This window comes from Apodemus sylvaticus, chromosome 1, assembly GCF_947179515.1.
Source record: "Apodemus sylvaticus chromosome 1, mApoSyl1.1, whole genome shotgun sequence".
Classification (NCBI taxonomy): Eukaryota; Metazoa; Chordata; class Mammalia; order Rodentia; family Muridae; genus Apodemus; species Apodemus sylvaticus.
The window spans coordinates 31,297,807-31,323,222 of record NC_067472.1 but is presented as its reverse complement, the minus strand read 5'-3'; the positions used below and the strand labels follow the sequence as shown (position 1 = coordinate 31,323,222).

The following is a 25,416-nucleotide window of genomic DNA, read 5'->3' as shown; positions in this document are numbered from 1 at the left end:
AGTGTTTATAGTAACCCAGTATCATTATACCTGCACACTAAGGCCTTATAAATTGTCTTCTACCATTCACACCGTTGTCTTCTTGCCATGAAACTGGCTCACAGTTTCCTTCTGATGACTCATTATTCTGCCTTCCTATACTTTCAGATACTGTCCCACCTTTGACTCTTCACCTAGTGGAACCCCAGTGCAACAAGCATTCAGTAAAAGCAGCAAGGATAGATCATTGATTCTGGGACCTAGATAAGAACTTTTCCACTTCAGAGCTATATGTGAGTGCAATTATCAGGTAACAACTGTGCATGGCTTAATTCCAGTGACCCAGCAGAAAGGGACCTCAAGATTAGGACTTGTGAATCAAATTGGGACCCTCTCCCCCCAGAGTTCCCTGGGCTCATCCAATGCTATCTTTCTAACCTTGTCCTTTATTCCTCTGCTTTAGTTCACTGCAGCACAATGTCACATGCAGCTGAGAAGGGACCACTAGTTTTCTATTAGTTCTCCCTTAGCCTTTCTAATGAACTTATCCACATATGCTACACTTTTCTTTTTATTCCATGTGGTTTGCATGCATCTGAGCCATAGTCTTCTGGTGGCAATAACCCCAGTAAGACCTGTAAAGCATGCTGAGGAGAAGAATCAGGACAGTGACAGATGTCTCAAAGGAGCCTTTCATTTCTCTAAGTAGGCACTTGCCCACATCTAGAACTGATACTTTTTACAAGAGTGTCTTCCCTAAGGCTCTGGTGTAGAAGTTTCTCAGGACAGAGAAAGAGAAAAGAAACCTAAAACATACTGAGAGCAACAGTGATGAAGGTTCTAAATAAAACACCAAATGGCAACACTGGTTAAGCACCTTCTGAAAGACTCTAAAGACATACCCTTGAAACTGAGTATCCAATTCATCTGTTGTGAATTTGATGTTGTATCTTTGAAGATGCATTAATTGCATGTTTTTATTAGTCCTCAAAATATCCCTATGATATTGCTTTATCTTTTATTTTCAAGTGGACCTGTGGAGCTGCAACTCATAGTGTGCAATACTAGAATACGAGAATAAAATACAGAACTCATGCTAAAAGGAAAATATTTTAAGCAAGTATTAATAGCTCTTAAAATGCTGTCTAATTACAGCACCACATATATTGCTGATATAAGCATGTGTTATGCATAGAAAAATCAATGTACTTACTCTCTGTCAATCACAAGGCAGGTGACAGCCTCTGCGGCAATAACGTTTGCTGTTCTCACATCCTCCCTGCATTAAAAAAAAAAAAAAAAGACCCATTAGAATGGTGCAACCTTTAAGACCAAAGGCAAATAACGATGGTGACTTTCTTTTAGGAACCAAAGTATTATACATTTTTTGATTTATGCACTTCTAGGTTTAGGCTTCATGTGAAGAGGCACTTTACACATGACATAAACCACACATTCCCAGCAGTTAAAACGCAGTTGTTACAATTATCAAATTTAATGTTTCACTTACACAAGCAGAAGAAAATTTTATAAGATCATTTCCTTTGCTCTTTGGGGAAATTTCTGAATTAATTACATGATGATAAAGTTGGGAATAAATAGGTTAAAGCTTTTAAAGAGTCTAGAGACATACCACTGCAAACAGCATATCTAATTCATCCATTATGAACTTGATACTGTATCTTTGAGATCAAAGGGCCAGTTTTAAATATTTTCTTAATATAGTAACACTGCTTTTATGCAGCTAAGGTTTGGAGAATTTATGGTACGTTGTTATTCATCTGTCCCAGAGCTCATGGTTCTTCAAGTATTTGATGAATATTACCCACAGCCACTTACACATATAAAGAGAATCTCTTGAAACACACATAATTTGTAACTATAGCAGGCAATGACAATCTCTGAGACCTTTGAAAATCTTTCAAAGTGCATCTCCAGTACTGAAAAACGGATTTGGTAAATTAACTTCACAAGTCATTCTCAGCTACCATAAACTTAATGTTACCATTGTTATAATCATAACATTAAATGACACCTGACAGTGTACCCTCTTTTCTTATGATAACATTCCCAAAGCAATATGCTGATGGCAAATATGCTTGAAATATATCACAGAGGTAATTGCATAGAAATATGTTGTTATATTGACAGGTTTTCAAACTACAAAACACAATGTTCCACCCAAACCAGGCATTGGGAGTACTGAAAAACAAAGGTGTATCCAATGCATCTTTGACTATTGAAGACTCATGAAGTTCTGACTCACACTCTAAATTCTGTCATTTTCCTCTGACCTGTTTTTCATTAAGTCTTTCATTGTTGTTATATCTTCTTGCTTGGGTTAGTGTTGCTTAACAGAAACAGTATTTGGTATTTGATAAATCAGAACCATATATTTGTTCACTAATATAATTTTCTTAGAAATGTCCTTGTGATCATTTTCAGCATTCATTATTGATACTGACGTAAAAAAACAAAACAAAATATTTTTCTTCTTTTAAAGAGAACTGCATTGGGATTCTTATACAGCCATATTGCTTTAATACACTGATCTCAGAAGAACAGCTTCTGATGTTAATTTTTCCATATAAGATCAGGACATGCCTTTGCATTATTGGAATCTACTTTTATGTTTTTAAATGAGATTCTATAGTTTTCTTTGCCCAGTGCCTGACACTTCATGAAGAGCATCCTTGAGTGCTCCAAATTAGGTTTTTTTTCTTATATCCCTTTTCTGTTTATGCGTTACTGGTTGTATTTTAAAGAAGAAAACTCTTCCTTGTTATAACTTTCATTTATTTATTCTTATTTTTATTTATTTTTTAATTTGCCCTTATTCTTCTCTCGTACAATACATTCTGACCACACCTCACCTCCCTCCTTGCCTCCCAGGCCCTCCCCAGGCTCCCTTCTACCCCGTCTACTCCCCCACTGATGTCTCCCCGAGAAAAGAATTTAAATCTACTCCAAATAATAAGTTTTCTTCTGACTGTTAAGCTTTTATGGTAGTCTCAGAAGCTGCCAGTCTGAGCTTCTCGTGCTAGCTTCACATTCTCTGCCTTCCAGAGAAGCTGGCCTCCTTTCAAAACTGACAAGCATTATCTTCTCTCTCCTACACAGGCTTCTTCAAAACATGCTGTCCTCAGGCTTCAGAAGCTTCTCTCCACCCATGCGTGTCCTTTGGATCCTGTCCCCAGTGCCCTTTCCTAAGGTACGCTATCCTGAATTAGCTAGTAGGCTTCCTTGTATATCTCTTCTTGGCATTTTACATAGCTCTACACGGAAGGGTCTATTACTATTTAAAACTCATATATTTATTTATGTGGCCATCCACTTAGGGGCTCAATTTCTCTTCTGCTAAGCCATATAAGCAAAGGCAGGGCCCATGAGTAGATTTGCTTGGATTTGATCTTTAATGCCTTAGTGTGTGTATGCTACAAGAAAGTCACAGGTATTGTATTCCCGGGCCTGGGGTGGTAGAGATATCCTCATTATCATTACCATTATTCTTGTTGTCTATGAACATTATTAATGCAGTGTCCTCAGAGGTCAGAGGCATTGGATCCTCCTGGAACTGAAATTCCAGGCAGGTTTGAGTCACCATTAAGTTTTAGGAATGGACCTGGGTTCCTTCTCAAAAACAGTACATGGTCTTGATTGCTGATCCATTTATCCAGCCCCAAATTCAGACTTCAGAATTACAGGAACTTGCTGTTAAACTAAGACCAGCGAATCGCCAACGATGCAAACCTCTCTTACGTGAGCCTGAGAACGAAGAGAAGCCATTCTGTGTCACTTTTACCCAGCAGTACTGTGAGAACTGCAGATGGTGTATTTTCAGCTCTGTTACCATTTTCTATAGAAGGTTGATTTTTGTTTGTGCAGTACACACAGCAGGCACAAGCACTTCATCCCCACAGGGCCTTCATAAGTTGTGAATAACTTCTGTCTTGCCATGTGTTTATGGCATCATAAGGCACTACAAATAGTTTCTATGCTTAAAACAACAGTGATACTATGTGGTTTTATGAAAACATCATTTAAAATCTACTCTTCCATATCTATCTTCATCTTTACTATCTGTAATGCTGCCTATCAGACTGTCTGTACTGGTGCACATCTGTAACTACCATATCCAAGCACTTGGAGGCAGATCATGAGGTCAAGGACATCCTAGGCTATCCTACACAGTGAGATCCTGTTATCCCTGCTACCTGCCACAAAATAGAGAAAAAAATAAAAAAAATGGAAACTACGTATTATAAACATTTCCATCTTAACTACCAAGAAACCTAAAGATAATATATAAAACAATATTTAACTGTGAATATATTTTGTGCATATAAATTTTAATGGAATAATCACAGATAACCAATATTTTAAGATTTTATTATATATATTATTTGATCTAAATTAAACAGATTTTAACAAGGCATATAATGTTTTATTATAGCAGAACCATTAAATATTTTATGTAATTAGGAAAATATCAAGGCTATTAAGAAATTTAATAAAATTTTTATTTTATGTTTTAATTTATTAAACTTCAGAATATATAAAAAATTGTTCATACTAGTATCATTTACATGAGAATACAAGCTCCATAATCCACCAACAATCAGATACAGCTCTTGAATGACAATCCTGGTGTTTGAACACAGATTACCCATTCTCTAAATTTAATTCTTTCCATAAAACTATACTGTTCATATACTTTGTCAGAGTTAAATCTGATAATAATTATACAAGATGCCTCACCATACTACAGGGACACTTGCTCAACTATGTTTATAACAGCTTTATTTGTAATAACTAGAAACTGGAAACAACCTAGATGTCGCTCAACTGAAGAATGGATAAAGAAAATGTGGTACATCTATACAATGGAATACTATTCAGCTATTAAAAACAAAGACATCATGAATTTCATAGGCAAATGGATAAAACCTGAGAATATCATCCTGAGTGCGGTAACCCAGACCCAAAAGAACATGCATGGTATGTACTCACTTATAAGTGGATATTAGTCATAATGTAAAGGATATTCATGTTACACTCCACAGACCCAAAGAAGCTAAACAAGAAGAAAAGCTTAAGTGAAGATACTCAAATCTTATTTAGAACGGGGATTAAAACAGTCATAGAAGGCAGATGGAGGGAGATACGAGGTGGGAGAGAGGATGGGGAGCAGAATGGGGGAAGTGTTCAGGATCAGGTGTGGGAAGGGACAGAGAGAGGGCCAGAGGGCCAGAAGAATGAATGTAAATCTGTAGCTGATGGACTTGTGAGCATAGGGGCCATCTATAGGATGTGCCCGAGACCTGGGATCAGTGAGGCTCTCAGGAATCAACATTAATTGATACTCACAGCAGTGGGGATACGGAACCTGAAGAGGCTACCTCCTGTACTCAAGCAGGAACCCCAGTGGAGTGATAGGGACACCAATCCACCCACAAAACTTTTGACCCAAGATTTATCATGTCTACAAGAAATTCAAAGATGAGGTACAGACTAGAGATTGAGGGAATGGCCAACCAATAAACAGCCCAACTTAAGACCCATAACAAGGGCAAACACCAATCCCTGACACCATTAATGATACTCTGTTATGCTTGCAGACAGGAGCCTAGCTTAACTGTCCTCTGAGAGGCTTCTCTTAGCAGCTCACTGAAACAGATCCACAAACCCACTGCCAAACATTGGATGGAACTCAGGGACTCTTATGGGAGAGTAGGGGGAAGAATTGAAGGCCCCAAAGGGGATAGAAACTCCTTAGAAAGACCAACAGGGTCAACTAATCTGAACCCTTGGGGGCTTAAGAGACTGAACCATCAACAAAAGAACATACACAAGCTGGACCAACCCCCCTCCCCTATATATAAGTATCAGATGTACAGCTCGGTCTTCATTTGGGCCCCCAACAACTAGAGTGGGGCTGCTCCTAAAGCTGTTGCCTATCTGGAATATAATTATCTAACTGGGCTGCTTTGTCTGGTCTCAGTGAGAGGATGCCCCTAGCCCTGCAGAGGCTTGATGTGCTAGGATGGGGAATACCCAGGTTTGGGGGGGGGGGAGCTCTACCCTCTCAGAGAAGAAGGGGAGAGGAGGTAGAGGGAAGGATTATGTAAATGGGCTCAGGGAGGGAAGGGAATGGGGTAGATAGTGATATGGAAGAGTTTGGAGCAAGGAAAGGAAAGGGAGAAATGTCATAATTATATTAAAAGCCCTCAAATTAAAAAAAAATACAGAAAGAAAAAATAAAGTGCCGAATAACTTTTGGGCAATGGTTATAATATTTAACATAAAATTGTATTTGCTAATAAAGCCAGTACCAATATATTTTGGTGTCCAATCACAAAATAAATGTAATAGAGCTTTAACGCTTAATTTCCTGGAATCCCCATTTATAGGTATGTCCTAATCAGCTATGCAGTTTTATAATGATACCATGAAATGCTTGGCAGATATTTAATGTCAAGTTCTTTTAACGTCAAGTCATGCCGACATCACAGTACCCTTGTTCCTAGGATTTGGGTGCTTAGTACCCCTCTATGCAGATGTCCAGAAAGGTTCTGGGACTGTGTTTCGAGGGACCAAATGCTACTTCCAATGGCTTTGATGTATGTTAATCTTCCACTTTGGTGAACATACTTTGGAAGAAGCTGCCAATACTGTAATTACTTTGTACATTGGTTTTTATTGTGGGTCCAAGGACCATGATAAAAATAAACACAATCTGGATTTATGTATCAATGTTATATGTACATAAATAAAGAGGATCCTAATGATTCTATGTTGTCACTGAGCGTTTTAGCCATCCTTAGTTATAGTTTTATATAGAATATTGACCTAGATAGTAAGGCTGCATATACTACTGTCTTAGATATAGATGGGAAAACATGTTAGGAGACAACATTCTTTCTTATTATATTGGCATGTAAATACTAAACTAAATAGTAGTTTCTAAGGAGTTTGGGGATTACACATGAGAATATTATATATCTGGAATTATAAGGTGATACCCAAACTAGCTACACAGTGCCCTCAGTGCTCAGCATACCCTTGCTACTTTGTATCAAGTAAGAATAGTTGTACACATAACAATCCACGCAGAACATGCTCACAGTCTTTACAAAGAAAATCTCACATTCATACATTTCTGTGCCTGTGCATTAGTGGATTACAGCATTACCAATCAAAATAGTGACAAAAGGGAACCATTGCGAAACTAGCTACTGCTCGGCCAACTGTGAAGCATTTTCACAAGCACATTGTCAATTTAAAAAATTAAAGCAAAGCCTCCTGGTTTAGTAGTGGTCACTTTTAAAACCCTTTGTGAGGAGTTAGAAAAAATTACAGAGCATCAGACCCCAAATATCTAAAAATACAGTTTCATGTGCACTGACTCTGATATTCTTTCAACTTCACCACTGGAATCTTCATCATCGCTGTATCCCAAAGTAGAGTCACTATCAGTGTCTGAATAATCCATAAGAAGTCTTTATAGGGACTCCTCTTAGGAAACGGTTCTCCCCTGCTTCACGGCTACAAGAGAACTCAGTGGCGCATAGATGCCTCACACTCAGAGTTAGGAAGCCAAAGCAGTACAGAGTTCATGCAGGGCAGCTGGCAGAGGGGGATCTCCCTTTGCAGCCCCGAGGCAGTGTGAATAATGTTAGCAGAGTCCTAGCACTTCCCCTGTGCCAGCCTTCATGGAAACTGACACTCCTCCAATTGCTTATGAGCTTACAGCAATACATGGGCTAAGACTTCACTCTGTCACGTGCAACAGTTTAATGCTGCAGTTAAATTGTTTTCACACAGGACAAAGCAGATCCTAATTTTATAGTAAAATCAAAAGGAAATATTAATACAACAAGTAGGACAATCAAAATATATGGCTATAATAAGCTTCAAAGAAGCACATAAAAGGAAATTACAGTACTGCAGCAGTGGATTAATCATGGGAAATTGTATAATTTGTGGTGAAGCCAGCTGCTGATTGAAAACAGGATCCCTAAGCAGTTAGGTGTTTGCTTTGTTTTGATCATGCTCATTTCCACTTCTGATTCAATCAGAAAAACTATTCCAACATGATTTATATCCCAATTCTAATATGTCAATACTATATGTAGAACTGATCAATGAATGAAGAAATTATACACTTTCCAATCATGCTTGGCATGATAGAATCAACGAGCCTTTTACAACACATTTTTGACAAAGGTTTGGTCATAAACCAAACAGTTGGAAAAGAATAGTAGCTTCCAAAAATGATATAAGGAAAACTGGATATCCCAAGGCATAAGGCCTATTATAACTCCTTTCTCCCACCACCTACAAAAATCAATTACAAGTTGATTAAAGAATTAAATCTATGATTTTAAACTTTGAAACAACTAAAGAAAATACAGCATGAGTACTATTTGATATTAATAAGAGCAAGAGGTTTTTAGATATGATCTCAGAAGTACAAAAAATAAAACCAAACAACAAAATGCCTCCAACATAAAAGAAAACAGTTGACAGTGTGGGGGGTAACCTAAATATGAGAAAATATTTTCATCCTATACATCAGATGGGGGATAATGTCTGGAATCTGGAAGGAACTCCAGCATGTCAATTATCAACATTTCCAAATAATTAAGTAGAAAAATGGTGGGAAGACCAAAATGAATTATTTCCTTAAAAACAGAAATGATCAGTAAGGTTATTAACAACAACAACAACAACAAAAACCCATTCAGTTGTTACTAATCATCATGAAAAATAAAATAATCTAACAAACTCTCTCATCCCTGTTCTACTTTTCTCCTCTGTCTCTACTCTCTCCTCTCTCTCTTCTCTCTCTCTCTTTCTCTCACACACATATACCACATACTACAACACATACACACACACACACACACACACACACACACACAAAATGACTTACTGTCAGTAAGAAGAACAAAGACATGTGACTGAAGGTGGTATACAGAGGACTTTGTGAATTATTGGCAGGAGCATACATTAGTAAGTCATTATGCAAATCACTGTGGACATTCAAAAATGTACAAGTATAACATGATACCACCACCCAAATAATGGTTCCTAAAAATAAGTAAATATAAAATAAATCATTATATTAAAAAAGAAACCTTAAAATTTAGTAAAAACGACAGGCAGTAGTGGTGCCCTTGACAGGAGTGTGATATAGCTGTCACCTGGGAGGCTCTCCCAGTGTGTGACAAATACAGAGGGGGACACTCTCAGACAATCATTGAACTGAGCACAATGGAGGATCTAGAGAAAGGACCCAAGGAGCTGAAGGCATTTGTAGCCACATAGGAGGAACAACAACAAGGACTACCCAGTATCCCCAGAGCTCCCAGGGACTAAACCACCAACCAAAGAGTACACATGGAGGAACCCACAGCTCCAGACGCATATACAGCAGAGGATGGTCTTGTTGGACATCAAAGGGAGGAAAGGTCCTTGATCATGAGAAGGCTAGATGCCCCAGTATAGGGGAATTCAGGACAGGGAAGTGGGAGTGGGCGGATTAGTGAGCAGGAGGAAGGGGTGGGTTAGGGTTTTTTGGGGGCGCAGGAAAGGGAACATTTGAAATGTAAATAAAGAATATGTTTAATAAAAAATTAGAAAAAAATAGTAAAAATAGATTTTTCCAGTTGGTTATGTACCTGTGTACTATATGTATCACATAGGTCTTGGTTTAAGTCCTTAATGAACTCTCTATTCATAAAATACAGAGAGAAGTTTAGCTTAAGAAATAAAAATCTGACTTATACCAAAGACTAAATTGCCTAATAGCTATCTTCTCTGATAACTAACATGCTAACCTGACAGCAACACATTCTAAATGTAGATCTGGCTAGGCCTGTTTGTGTAGACTTGAAATCTCAGCACTCACAGGAGCGAGAGAGAAACATCAAGAGTTTGAAGCCTAAGAACCAATGTTAATCTCTCTCACACACACTACATACACACTCTTTCTATCTTCCTCTCTGTATCTGTCTCTTTCTCTTTCACGTGCACACACACACACACACACACATATACACACACAAACACACACTGACACACAGAAACACACACAGAGACACATACACACACTCAAACACATACCATTACATGGGCTTGTAAGTATAACATTTACTAGATCTTTCATGTTTCTGATACTGTTCCAAGAGTTTTACATGTATTTCAAGGAAGGCAAATAAGCTATCAAACTAACTTGGCCGAAGTTTGTGTACCTACGACCTAGGACCAATATTTGAACATTGGCAGGATGACTGCAGAACTTGCATTCTTTATTTGGGCATAGTAATTTTTCTGTAGTGCCTGTTGTGAATACCCACAAACTTGTCTTCATTTAAAAAACAAAAACTGAAAGGAATTCCAGGTGTAATAGTATATACCTTTAATCCAAATAGAAAACAAAATCTCTGTCAGTTCAAGGCCACCCTGGTCTACATAGCAAGTTGCAAGCCGGCAAGGATTAGGTGGTGTGATCCTGTCCCCAAACAACAGGAACAGCAGTAGCAGCAGCAGCAGCAGCAGCAGCAGCAGCAGCAGCAGCAGCAGCAGCCACAGTAGCCATGTACATACACAGTGATGCTAAAAGTTGAACCATGCAGCGATGGCTTGGGTTTTTCAGAGTCAGAAATTCCCTTTCTGACTCTAAGGTACTTGGGTGCCATGCTAACTTTGCTCCTTGCCACAGAGAGAATTGAAAGACTCAAAACAGAAGGAGAGCTTTCTCTGAAGTTCATCTCTTCTTAGAATGTGGACTAGGCAGAGGGTTGGCTTTGGTTTTATCTGTTAAAATATGATAGACTGTGACTGCAGAGAGTTTTCCTAGGATTCTTTTTGAAACAGATTTTGTGTAGAAAAGAAGAAAACACTACTGGAGATGTAAGGTGCTGTATGCTATCCAGTGTTTCTTTATATTTGCCTTTGTAGTGCTTTACTTCTGTAAATCTGCTTTCTATTTACAGTAGTTGAAGTAATTTTTCTGTAGTACCTCTTGTGAGTACCCACAAACTAGTCTTCATTTAAAAAATAAAAAAAGGAATTTCAGGTGTAATAGTATAAACCTATGGAATAGTATATACCTATGTGGAATCAACCCACATGATCATTGAATGATGAATGGATTAAGAAAAGATGTGGTACATCTATGCAAAATGGAATATTATTGAACTATAAAAATTAAATTATAGTGTTTGACACAACAGAGACCAATTTAAAATATGTTGTGTAGCTCTAAATAAGTCATCCATGAAAAAACAAATACCTTATTATAACCCTCATACATAGAACATAAGGAAGTTAATTCCATGGCATTTAAGAGTGGAATTGTAATTCCCAGAGACTGGGTCTGATAGTTTTAATTAAAATGGCCCTCCTAGGCTAATATGTTTGAATGGCTTGTCCTCAGTTAGTAGAACTGTTTGGGAAGGATTAGGAGGTGTGGCCATGTTGATATGTGTCAATGGCTGAGGGAGGTTGAGGTTTCAAAAGATCATAGCAAACATGATCTTTCTGCTTGACTGTGGACCAGGATATAAGCTCTCAGACCCATGTCTGTCTGCCTGCTACCATACTCCTAGCCAAATAATTGTGGACTAATTCTCGAAAACTGAAAGCTAGTCTTAAATGCTTCTTTTAATAAGAGTTGCCTTGGTCTATTCACAGTAACAAGATAGCAACCAAGATAACAGGAGCATGATAGCAGGTGATAGGGAGAGACCTATCATCTGAAAAAAAGCCCCATTAAACAGAAAGAATAAATTCTGGTGCTTCTTCACACATCAGAGTGTCTATAGCTAACAATAATATATATTTCAAAAAAATGAAGAGATTTGGATAATTTTCACAACAAATACATAATAAATATTTAAGGAGATGGAAATGTTAATTATATTGGTTTTTATATAGCATATATTGTTCACTATACTCCATAAATATTGGAAATTTCTGTATAAATGAATAAAGTTATTATTAAATATTATTATTAAATATGAATTATTATTAAATATAAAAAATTATACAGACAGGAAAAATGTGTTCTTATAAGTTAACTCTAAAGGGTTTTCTCCCAGGATACATATATCCATTATTCTACATATATACATTATATCTATCCCAGGGTAGATATATCCGTTATTATGCTCCCTTCCTGAAGCAATGCATACTCACTTGGAATACATACTCCATGGAAGGGTACAATGACTACAAGAGAGCCATGAAATTTGAAGAATTCAAGTTTCACATTCCTTTACATGTTACTTTTGCTAGGTTGACAGCATAATGCTTTTTTTGACATAGAAACTTTGCATTGTATGGTTTATTTCCATGACAACGAACACACATATTTACTGAATGGAACTACATGAAATTACTTTTTAGCTGTTAGAAATGGCTGAATATCAGTAAGTTCATGGTTCAACTTAATACATGAAGCTAGTGAAAGTGAAGCAATGAATAGATTCTTGTTGCTATTTCTTTTCCTTTGTGCTTCTGGTGTAATATCAGCTGGGCTACGATTCAACCCGAGCCCATATTTCTTTCATAACTATAGCTGAATGATTTCATTCTCCTGAATGTGAAGAATTGATTTATGGCTTTTCTTCCTTCTCTCTAGTCATTTCAGATGCTTCTTTTCATATTCCATTATGGCTGGTGTTAGAATTATTACCAAATGCCATGCATGGGCAGATAATCGGATTCCAGAAGACATGGGCTATTTTTAAGTAAAAATCCCATACACAGGACAACTTTCTTAGAGCTATTGTCCAGTAAGGCTCCAGAAATCCCTCCGAAATTATATAGATTATTGACATTGATGTTGTTAAGACCAACAGAATGGTAAGACCCTTTTATTAAAGACACCACACACCTTGGTTGCTGAATATAGAAAAAAAAACATGTAGAAAGCTTGCTAATTTTCATGATGCCAGACAATGCTCTCCAGGCACCTAAAAGATAAGTGTCAGCCACAATATCATACAACTTTAGACTCTACACGATACAATACTAACTAGCTAGGCAGGAGGCTACTGATGAGACAGTGGCATGACTGTCATGAAAATAAGCACATGATTACATTTTTGTTTTTATTTTTGAAACTAAAATATAATATCATTTGCCTCTCCCCCTGTCCTCCATCTCACCTCTCCGATGTTACCCCTTGTTCTTTCTCAAGTTCATGGCTTAATTGTTTTAATTGTGTATATTCTCCTAAATACATAAATGCAACTCAGTCTACATGATGTTACTTGTATATATTTGGTTTTGGGGTGACCATTTAGTATTGAATAGCAAACTAAGGGGCTCTTAAGTTTTCTCCTTCTCTCACTATTTCAAAGGTGCTTTTAGGGTTTTTTTTTTGTTTTTGCTTTCTTGTTTTGTTTTGTTTTTTTGTCTAAGGCTGGGGGCTCCATGAGAATCCTCCTTTCCATGTTCACCAGCTGATTTCAGATTGTATCTGAGACCAGCTTCATAGGAAGTGGTTAATGCCTGATAATGTGTATCTTGTTATAGAGTGGTCCTGGAGACTGACATGAATCTTCTGCAGCTGTTTTGTTAAGTGAATGACATGTTACCAAATTATTTCATTCATATATATATATATATATATATATATATATATATATATATATAGTCACCATTGTCCTCAGAGTTAATGAAATAATCATCTCTTCACAGTGTGTGGTAGGTAACACAAGGATTTTGTTTCTCTTTTCTCATAGATTTGTAAAGTACTTTTAGTTGTGTGTGTGTGTGCGTGTGCATGTGTGTGTGTGTGTGCGTGTGCATGTGTGTGTGTGTGTGTGTGTGTGTGTGTTTTGAAGGCAAAGGGAAGTGAAGCATACTGAAATAATGGCTACATAGACAGAATCTTAAAAAACAGCTCATCTGAGGTGAATGCTAAATAGCAAGTCACCTATTAAGACAGTATAATCTAAAAACATGTGCACTGCAGGACTCAAGCTTTCTTGTAGGTAAGTACAAAGGGAGGTGTCCATGTCTTGTTCTATCACCAACATGGATGGCTAGATTTTCACCTCAGTTTGCACATGTAGAGTGTGGATCACTGTACTCTTTTATGACTAATTAGTGTTTGACAGGAAAGCTTCCTAAGTTCTATATATCATAGTCTTCAATGCTTCTCAGAGGAGTCATCCTAACTCCAAGGATATTTTTGACTTCAAAGAAAAATTAAAACCTTGTAATTGTGACCTATCATCTTAATATTAAGCCGTGTAATACGGAATCTATATACTAGATATATTTGCATATTAATATTATAATAATGACTAAATATTCCTTGTAAACAAAGTTAATATACACAGTAAAAATGATGGATTGTCATTGTCAGATGGCATAAATAATGTAGAAAATGCTTATAAAAGCATACTTGGAAAATTAAGAGCCCACATTGGGAATTAAATAAGCCTCTTTTAGGGGAGAGTGGTACTGAACAGTTAAAAATAATGTCAAAGTGAAAGCAGTCCTTTAAAATAAATGTTCCTCAAGTATTTCCCATTATGACTTATTTGGGTAAAACACTAACTCTCTAAACAAAAATTATAAGTGATTTTACAGTTAATTCAATACAGAATAATTTCATCTAAACCAACAATTAACTTTGAATCAATGATCAACTGAAGCTAGTGAATTAACTATAGGAAGGGATATCAATTTAGATGAAGTTACTTATGCCAAATCACTACATAAATTCAAACTCCAAAAGACATTTGACTTATTTAACACACCAATCAACATCCACCAAGAATTATGATATATCAGACTTGCTACACCTGTCCAGCACTTGTAACATAGGAACAAAATACTGATGATTTTAAAATATTACATAATATCCAGATAGATACGTGTGCACTGAAATGGTCCTAAAATATCTGCAGCTTAATTATGAAACTATCTTAAAATAATTTGTTCAATATGTCAAGAATGTTTACAAATTGATAAAAATTACATAAGGAGGAATGTTCACTTAAAAAATTAGGAAAAGATATGACCTTGAATTTTCTGTGGAGTCCAGAAAAAAGTATTGGATCCTTTAGAGCTGGAGTTACAAGCAGTTGTAAGCCAACTGATGTGGATACTAGGAACTGGTCCCCTACAAGAGCAGCATGCACTCTCAACAACTGCGGTTGTGAGCCTACAATTACCTTCTGAGTGGAAAAGCCAGGAGCAACAAGGGGCAATGTGTGGAGCAGTCTGAAGTAAAGGCCACCCAGCGAGTGCCTACCTGGGGATTCATCCTATAAACAGTCACCAGACCCAACACTACGACAAGAAGCGTGTACCAAAGGAGCATGCCATGGCTGTCTCCGGAGGGGCCCTGCCAGAGCCCTACAAATACAGAGGCAGAAAGTAGCAACCAACTATTGCACTGAGCTTGAGGTCCCCAACGAAAATCTGGAGGGTGGTCCAGAGGAGCTGAAGGGGTTTATAGCCCCATGGGAAGAACAATGGCTTTGGACACTCAGACACCCCAAGACTCCCAGGGACTGAACCATCAACCAAGGGGTACACATGGTTCCAGCCAAAAATGTGGCAGAGGAATGCCTTGTTGGGCATCAGTGGGAGGAGTGGTCTTTGGTCAGGTAAAGGCTCAATAGAGGCCCCAACAAAGGGAAACGGACAGAGGCGGGGGGTGTTGGGGGGGAGGTGGGAGTGTGTCGGGTAGAGGGGCATATACATGGAGGCAGGGGGTGGGAGGAGGGCTCTTTTGAGGGGGAAAATTGGGAAAGGTTTTACCATTGGCAATGTAAATGAAGAAGATACTCAAAAAAAATATTAAAAAAAAAAAAAAAAAAAAGAAAAGAAAAGCTCCTGAGATCTTTCCCAGCTGCCAAACTTTTAGTATTATGAATGTAGTTACCATTTCTTCATCCATCACAGGGCTATTCCCTTCAACCTTCATACCCAAATCACTCCCACCTATCCAGGACAGCACTCATTTATGTTTCTGTACCCTGATCACAGAGAGAGGCCAGACTGGCAGCTAGAGTCAGTCAAAGCCTTGACATAGTATCCTGCAGTCTCGCTTACAGGATTGCCCTGTGCCCTGTTTTCATTGGCAGCAATCGTAGGAACTAGATGACACACTACGGAAAGCATTTTTCAGCAAGGGCATCTTATTCTTAACACCTGAGGGAACTGTGACAGTGACATTTCAAGTCTCTTAAGGGGTTAGATCACATGTATACACAGATATATACAGACATTTGAAAGATATGCATGCATTTATATAATAATTGAGTTATATTTAATACTAGTTTTGGAGTATTATTGTTAGTGTTTCCACTAAAAGTTGAGGAATAGACTTTGTATTCACAATTTTCATATAATGCGGTGACCACAGATAGCAATTCTAACTCTTTTAACTATGATATGAACTTAGGAAATAGTAGTTAGAAGAACAGGTTCAAGAATTACTCTACGGGTTCAAATGCAGAAATACTACAGATTAGCAATAAGATCTGGGGGTCAGATATTTAAGTTTTCTAATTGTTGATATTTTTGTTTACAAAAAGGGGAGACAATAGTCTTTAGTAGGGCAATTATATGAAGAACAATTGAACAAGTACACAAAAAGAAGCTAGATTTTTGTCTGGCATTCTGAAGTACTCAATAACATTAGACAGTATTATTATTCCATTATTACCATAGCATATCTAAACACAATAGATTCCATTCAGTCTTATTTTGTTACACATCATGATTGTCATGTCTTTTTTATTAATCTGGAAAGTTCTCAAGGATCAACACTCATTTTTTATATTGAATCAATTCCTGTTCTCTTAATACAAAAATATGCTTTCAAAGAACAAGACAGAGTTTGAAATCACATTGTAGGAATTTTCCATTATGACTTAACATGAAATCCAAAAAACTATAGAAATCAACAAAAACAGTTTTTTGCTATAATACAAAAAATATTCCTTGACATTCCACCCATTCCTGCAATAAGGCTCTCAGATTTAACCAAGAAAAATTACATTCAATTTAATTTTAATACAAATGAGTATTTCTTAGTTTGTCATAAGTAATAATGTACATATAGCAAAAATAAATCATTGTTTATCTGAATTCACCAGACATCATCTAATTTACCTGGCCACCCTAAAGAAAGTTTCTAAATAAATAGACTGAGAAAGTAGTCCTTTTTGCTGGGTAGATAGAAGTAAGGCACAAAATAAACTGCTTTTCAAGACTTCACAGTCCTGTAGCTAAGAGGTATTATCTAGAGTTGTATTGCAGTGTGACCCATGTGTCACAGGAATGTACAGAGGGACAAAAAATAACCTCTAATGTCCTAAATCTGACTAGATACTGGGCTGAGGGATGGCATCTGTCAACAATTCAGGGCACCCCAGAAAATAAGACGGTGCTGAAACGGTATCAGGACTCCTATATGTGTGTTTAAAACTTACTCCCCAGAAAAAAGTGGGGTGATCATGTCCACATGAAAAGCCTGTGAAAAGGCATGAGAAAATACTATCCATGGTGAATCTACCAAGTGATTCCTGAGAGCTGCACCTGAAGAGGAAGTAGGGAACCCCAACACTGAGGCCTGCAAAGCTGGGACAGCACGAAGCATAAATGGCTGTAGGCTGACTACACAAATGTTGAAAACTTCAGCCAATTGCTTACTTCTAATCTCTGGAAGATAAAAAAAAATGAAGGCACATGACTAGCAGGAGACATGGTGAGGTCAATTCATTCCCCATTTTGCTTTCTATTGCTTGGCCCTGAAGTGAAGTACCAGGAAAAACCATCAAATCCACCCTAGGTGACAATAAGATGATGATAGGACCTACTGGTGGCATTAGGTCCCAAGCAATCCTTGCTTCTCTGGCCCAAATGTTCTCATTATGCGTTTCCTTTGTATTCCAGTCTGTGTGAGTCAATGGATTTCTGTGCTGGGTCCGGTAGAATGGATGTGCACCTACTGCCTGTTCTACAGAAGGGATGCACACCTACTGCATGTTCTACAGAAGGGCTGTGCACCTACTGCATGTTCTACAGAAGGGATGCACACCTACTGCATATTTTGTAGACTGATGCCCGTCTAGTGCGTATTTCACTTACTCTGTTCCATTCCATGAGAATGCTAAGGCCCCAGTACACTAAGCACTTCCCTCACCATATAATGAATAATAATACTTATTGAACACCTGCTGCACTGTGAGTACTTGGACAAGCCAGAACGTGGTGGCCTTCAACTCAGAGCTGCTGCTTTTCCCACTGATTACCATGAAAACACATGGTAACAAAACCAGCTGTGGGAAAATTAAAGCCAAAGTTCAGTTTTATTGATATTTGGAAGAGATGGCAATTATGGGGCACATCTCTCTCTCTGTGCCAGGTATTTGCTACCTAAAAATGAAATCCGTGTTGCCATGAGTTCAAGGCCAGCCTGAAATACAAAGCAGCTGTCAGGTAAGTCAAGGTTCTATAACAAAATACAGTCTCATAAAACAAATAAATTAATTAAAATGGCATAGAATAAAAGTAAGTGGAATTAATTTAATCCTGTTTTAAATTAATTAAAACAAGACTGGGAGGGCTAGGGGGCCAAGAATTCCTGGACCATGGACAGTGAGCAGTCTGTTTTTGGAAAAATGTTAAAGTAATAAGAGTTTAATAAAAAAAATAAGAAAAATATGAAATATGAAATTGTCTATATCTGATATGTTCCATACAGGCCACTTGTCACTTGGCTCATTGCAAAGTCTGTCCCTAGGGAGTCAACAAAAGTGGAGCTCTAAGAGTGTCATGGCTTTATCTGAAGTCATGCAGCTAAAAAGCAGCACACAGAGATTTTAATCCAAATTTATCTCTATCCAGTGTCCATGTACCTTACCCTGAATATGCTAAATCCCCAATTATGTGTGACTCTTTCTACCTAAGAAAGTTACCCAAGCACACTATTCTACAGATTGTATCTAGCTTGAACACCCACACCGTAGCAACATAGATACAAACTCACATTTATCTATAAGTCCACTGTTGTACAACAAAAATACTGCTCAGTCACTCCTTCTATTCTTTTATTGAAGCCCAAATGCGTAATTAACATTTTCTCAGCAGTAAGGAAAACAAAATCTACCCTGCCTCTAATTGCTTAGTGAGTGAACAATAACTTTTGCAAACTCACTACATCTTCCATGGTTCAAAGGGAAATGCTCAATAGATTCAGTTATAGCTAACTTAAAATACCATACTATTCCATAGACTTTTAAAGATCATGCAGCAAATAACTTTCCAATTAAACAATGTCTTGGGCAAACTTTCCATAATTTTATTAGGCTCTACTGAGCTTAATTATGCGTAGACATGGTACATGCCTGTAGCAATCAGTTGCCTACTTTCCTCTACAGAAACTTGGGAGACTTCACATCACTACCCAAAGCCATAGCTGTCTAGTATCTAGTGAGGAACAAGCAGACATTTCACCCCATCTGATACACATACTATTTTCCCCTGCCAGCATTGAGATTTTTGGCTGCTTTCTTTTATGTACAAAACAGACAAGTTGGCTCTCAATTTAAAAATTTATTTGAAGAGTCATATTTTCTTGTCCCAATCTTTCTACAATCTTCTCTTACTTTATTCTTTTGTTTTTGATATACCCACCTAGCCATCCATTTACTGTTCAAGTGTAAAAGAACTATGTGAAGCACTATAGCAGATATGATGACATATAATATATAGCGTTACTTTCACTAAATTTATAGCTTAATTAAAATAATGCATGAAGCCGTGCGGTGGTGGCGCATGCCTGTAATCCCAGCACTCTGGGAGGCAGAAGCAGGCGGATTTTTGAGTTCGAGGCCAGCCTGGTCTACAGAGTGAGTTCCAGGATACCTAGGGCAACACAGAGTAACCCTGTCTCGAAAAAAAACAAATCCCAAAAAAAAAATAGTGTATGAATTTCAACAATCTTTGTGTTAAAGATACATTGGCAACCATGCAAATTTAAGTTTAAAATAACTAGACTGAGAGAGTTTCATGTTGATACTTTCTAAAATAGATATTTACATGTTAATATATTTAGGCTTCAAAGCAACTCTATGATTCTATTATCGTTACTATTATCTACTATCTATTATCTACTATCTATTATCTACGTATCTATTATCTACTATCGTTACTATTATCGTTACTATTATCCTTTCTTACTTTAATAGATAAACAATAGATAAGCTGGGGTAAGCAAATTGCCCCAGGTCATAAAGTTTGATGAGTGAAAGGAACAGATACTCAAATCCTAACAGTGTGACTGTAGGTAATAGGCATTATGCTTCTTTTATTACAAGGTATTAAACTATTTCTTCTCAACAATCACAATAATGACATAATTTTATACTGTCTCTTTACAGCAAAATGATCACAATTCTCTAAGAATATCCTGTTTTTCAAGTCCACACAGGTAAGCCATTCATGACCCCTTTTTTAAAAAAACACTATACTGTCATGTTCACAGTTGCTAGGAACAGAAAAGATCTGACTGAGCTTAGATCAGACTCTACTCAGGCCCTTAAGGCTCATCAGACAACTTCAAAGCTTAAGAGAAGTACAAATGTGGGAGTGTTCAGCAGCTCGTTGATGAGAAGACCAAGAATACAGGATTCCAGAAGGAAAGCAGAAGAGGAGAGGCGGAGAACCCCAGGCAAGAGAAAGGATCCCATCTGTTTGGGATGGATTTCTCAGAGCTCCTTACTTTGATTAAAGCCTAGACTCCAGGAGAATCCATGACCCTTGAATCCAAGAGCTGTTTCACTGTCTGACACCACCATTCCTTTACCATATGCTCTAGTCTGAGCTGGACTTTTGATGTTTACAATCAAATCTTATACATAATACAGATTTTAAAACCTATATGTGACTTTAAAAACCAGTACATTTATTTAATGTGTGTTCATGCATTGCAAGTGTGTGTGTGTCATGTGAGTGCACATACATTGACAAATGGGACCTCATAAAACTACAAAGTTTCTGTAAGGCAATGGACACCGTCAAAAGGACAAAACGTCAACCAACAGACTGGGAAAGGATCTTCACCAACGCTAAATCCGACAGAGGGCTAATATCTAATATATACAAAGAACTCAAGAAAGTAGAACCCAGAGAACCAAATAACCCCATTAAAAAGTGGGGTATGGAGCTAAACAAAGAATTTTCACATGAAGAACTTCGGAGAGCTGAGAAACACCTTAAGAAATGTTCAACATCATTAATCATTAGGGAAATGCAAATCAAAACAACCCTGAGATTTCACCTCACACCAGTCAGAATGGCTAAGATCAAAAACTCAGGAGACAGCAGGTGTTGGCAAGGATGTGGAGAAAGAGGAACACTCCTCCACTGCTGGTGGGATTGCAAGATGGTGCAACCACTTTGGAAATCAGTCTGGCGGTTCCTCAGAAAACTGGGCATGTCACTTCCTGAGGACCCTGTTATACCACTACTGGGCATATATCCAGAGGATTCTTCAGCATGCAATAAGGACACATGCTCAACTATGTTCATAGCAGCCCTATTTGTAGTAGCCAGAAGCTGGAAAGAACCTAGGTGTCCTTCAACAGAGGAATGGATACAAAAAATGTGGTATATTTACACAATGGAGTACTATTCAGCCATTAGAAACAATGAATTCATGAAATTCTTAGACAAATGGATGGAGCTGGAGAACATCATACTAAGTGAGGTAACCCAGTCTCAAAAGATCAATCATGGTATGCACTCACTGATAAGTGGATATTAGCCTAGAAACTTTGAATACCCAGGACATAATCCACAAATTAAATGATGTCCAAAAAGAATGGAGGGGTGGCCCCTGGTTCTGGAAAGACTCAGTGCAAGAGTATAGGGGAATTCCAGAACAGGTAAGTGGGAAGGGGTGGATGGAAGAATAGGGGGACAGAAGAGGGCTTATGGGACTTGTGGGGAGTGGGGACCCAGAAAAGGGGAAATCATTTGCAATGTAAATAAAAAAAATAAAATAAAGAATATTTTGTGGGTATTCTTTCTTCCTATCATGTGGGTCCTAGAAAGTCATTGGACATAATATAAGTACCATTACCCTCTTAGCCAATGTGTCAGCCCGTGTCACAGATTTTTATCTTCAGTTTCTGGCTTGAAAAACATGAGACTATTGAGAATTTATGTTAAAAGCACCAAGGCAATATAAGATAGGGGGAGGGGCTTTGTAAAGCCTACAAGCTAAATGAAGAGCTCTTAGGGTGGGCATAGGGGCACAGATGCAAGCAGAAGCCCTAGGAATGGATATCTGAAACAGAAGACATTTATGAGGTCATAAAATATTGACAAGATTCGAGTTATAGTGATAAAAGAAAACATGTTCTACATAGTGGGTATGGCATATAGGATGACATGGAAGATATTTGTTAGTAATAAGCAGCACTGAGAGCATCCAAAAGATACTGCCAGAAGGTATGTGAATGAGACCATAGCAAGCACAGAATATTAGATGTGCAGACATTAAATTATTTATTTAAGGGAATGCAAACAACAGAATCATAACCCTTAATTAGATCACTGTGGTTAGGTCAAGTATTATAGTATCTGAAGAGAAAACACATAAATTTACATAAGGGCCCAATGAGAAATATAAAAAAACCAAATTCCTTAGAAGAATTCTCCAGATTCATTCTGTTTTGATTAAACCTGTAGTCTGCTGCAGTAGAACTTTCACATATTATCTTCTCCCAAAGCAACAGGAGAAGCAGACATGAGCATTAGGCAGTGGGGGCAATGTGTGAGCACACTAACCACTCACACTGGATGTGTTCGAATGATACTTTCTTTACCCTAGTGTGCTTTATGACCTTAATTTTCTCATTCAGGGAGTATGTACCTAGGCAGAAAGCAGGAGAGAGAGGAAAACAGAAGATATAGAACATTAAAATGTAATTTAATAAATCTAAAATGTGCAATGATGTGGCCAGAGCACAAGAGATGGAATATTGCCGGTGATGGAGAGATGCTTCAGCTGCTCAGCTTACATACTGTTCTCACAGAGCATGTGAGTCTGGTTCCCAGTACTCACATCAGGTGGCTCACAACTCTCTGTAACGCTATCTTGAGAGAGTCAGGTGGATTCTGGCTTCTGTGAGCACCTACACTCTTATTCACACAGACAAATACACATTATATATATCTATATCTATCTATATATACATATATATGTGTGTGTGTGTGTGTGTGTGTGTGTTTATGAATAATTAAAAATAACATTTCCTTTTAACAAACTTCCTTAAAAAGAAAATAAGTAGTGAGAACTTTATGAACAACAGCCTTCCTGGAAGAACTTATATTGTCTTAAAAAAACAAAGGCTGACTGGGCAGTGGTGACACATGCCTTTAATCCCAGCACTTGAGAGGCAGAAGCAGGTGGATTTCTGAGTTTGAGGCTACAGATTTAGTTCCAGGACAGCCAGGGCTATACAGAGAAACCCTGTGTTGAAAAACCAAAACCAAACAAACAAACAAACACACAAGCAAAAAACCAAACAAATCAAACAAACAAAAACTAAGGCTGGTTTAGGCAAGGTAAAGGGAAGGGATGAAGAAGAGATGGTCAGTCATTTGAGGCAGAATGTTCTTGTGAAGAAAAGCAGAAAGTTGAACAGTTAGAGAAACCACCAACACTTGCGAGCTGTTGGTGGTCTGAAGCAATATTCTCAGGCTAATGAGATAGCTCCCTAGGCAAGAGGCAGGGGGCCAGAACAGAGAAGGATCTGGAGAGAGGTCCAAACTACTTAATATAAGGTACTAAGCAAAGAACTATCAAATAACACTACACAAAGTGTGTCCAGGAAACTTCTGAGTATGGAGGCGTTTCACCTTGATCTTCAAGATCAAACTATTTATATCGAGAGAAAGCCTAAAATTAGAGAAGATTGCGACATTCCCACTGGCATACATAGCCACAGTCATCTGTCAGAGCCTAATGTTCAGAATCATATTGAAATTTTGTCTTTGTGTCAAAGCAATACGTTGGTTAAAATACAAATCACTACCATATTGGCTATGAAATTTTAATAACAGATGCCTCATAATATAAATTAACGTTTGTTATCTGCAAATCCTCTATTCCAGAATGAGATGTCAACACACACTGTCATTACTTTGCCAAGGGACATAATGGCTTTTTAAAAAGTGTTTGTAAAATAACCGATATTTTTGTGCATTTAGTATGTCAGTCCCCACATCATATGCTCTAAATAAATCATTTACATATCATATACCTAAATTACTTCTCTAAAATACTTAACTACACCACTTCCCTCCTTTCATGTGCAATTTTCCACACAAATGGTGTGTGATGGAAGACTGAGAGGGGTGTAGGAGGATGGGGATGGAGATATAGTTGGTAGTGTGCTCACCTAACCAGGACATAAGCAAAGTCCTGGGTTTAAACCTTAGCGCCAAGATGATACTGGCAATAGTTATTTAAAATGTAGAGCAATCAAGGAAGGAGGAAGGAAGAAGGAATGAATAGAGGAGTCCAAACACACTCATTCTGAACCATTCTAGTGTTAGAACATGGACTAGTGTGGTGGTTTGAACAAATGGTCTCTATAGTCCCATAGGGAGTGACACTATTAGGAGGTGTGGTCATGAAGTAGGGGTGGTCTTGTTATAGGAAGTGTGTAACTAGGGGTGAGGTCTGAGGTTTCAGAAGCCCAGGCCAAGCCTAGTAGCTCACTTGGTCTTCCTACCACCTGAGGATCCCGATGCAGAGCCCTCAGCCACCTGCCCAGCACTGTCTGCCTGCATGCTACCGTGCAACCTACCATGATGATAATGGACTAAAGCTCTGAACCTGTAAGCTAGCCTCAATTCAATGTTGCCTTGGTCATGCTGTCTATTCATGGCAATAGAAACCCTAAAACAATCAGTTACTTGATCCCTCTATGCCAGATGTTACTTCTCTATAAAATACGAACCCTGTTTATACTCCATGGTGATAAAAACTCAATATGGTAATCTAAACGAAGACCTTTAGCTAATTTCAAATGCTTTTTGACATCACAGAATATCCTTTTAAAAAATTTTTATTGGTTATTTTATTTATTTACATTTCACATGCTATTCCCCTTGCCAGTTTCCCCTCTGCAAACCCCCTACTCCATCCCCCAGTTCCCCCTGCTTTTATGAGGGTGCTCCCCCATTGATCCCCCTACTTCTGCCTCACTGCCCTAGCATTCTCCTATCTCCTTTAGAAATGTTTATTACTTTCTCAGTGATTGAAACATACCTGAATGCAAATCAAAACAACCCTGAGATTTCATCTTACACCAGTCAGAATGGCTAAGATTAAAAATTCAGGAGACAGCAGGTGTTGGAGAGGATGTGGAGAAAGAGGAA

The 25,416-nt window shown here is 37.8% G+C and overlaps 1 protein-coding gene across 3 annotated transcripts in view; it reads right to left on the bottom strand.

Annotated features, from left to right (window-relative positions):
- Prkg1 (protein kinase cGMP-dependent 1) overlaps positions 1 to 25,416 on the bottom strand; it is a 1,198,874-nt gene that overhangs the window by 142,521 nt on the left and 1,030,937 nt on the right. For 2 of the 3 annotated variants that reach the window (XM_052187297.1, XM_052187287.1), the window contains exon 8: positions 1,193 to 1,258. In XM_052187297.1, coding sequence (XP_052043257.1) covers positions 1,193 to 1,258 — 66 coding nt within the window. Of the gene's footprint in view, positions 1 to 1,192; positions 1,259 to 7,385; positions 7,521 to 25,416 lie in introns of those variants that run through there. The other variant, XM_052187307.1, reaches the window with a different exon arrangement.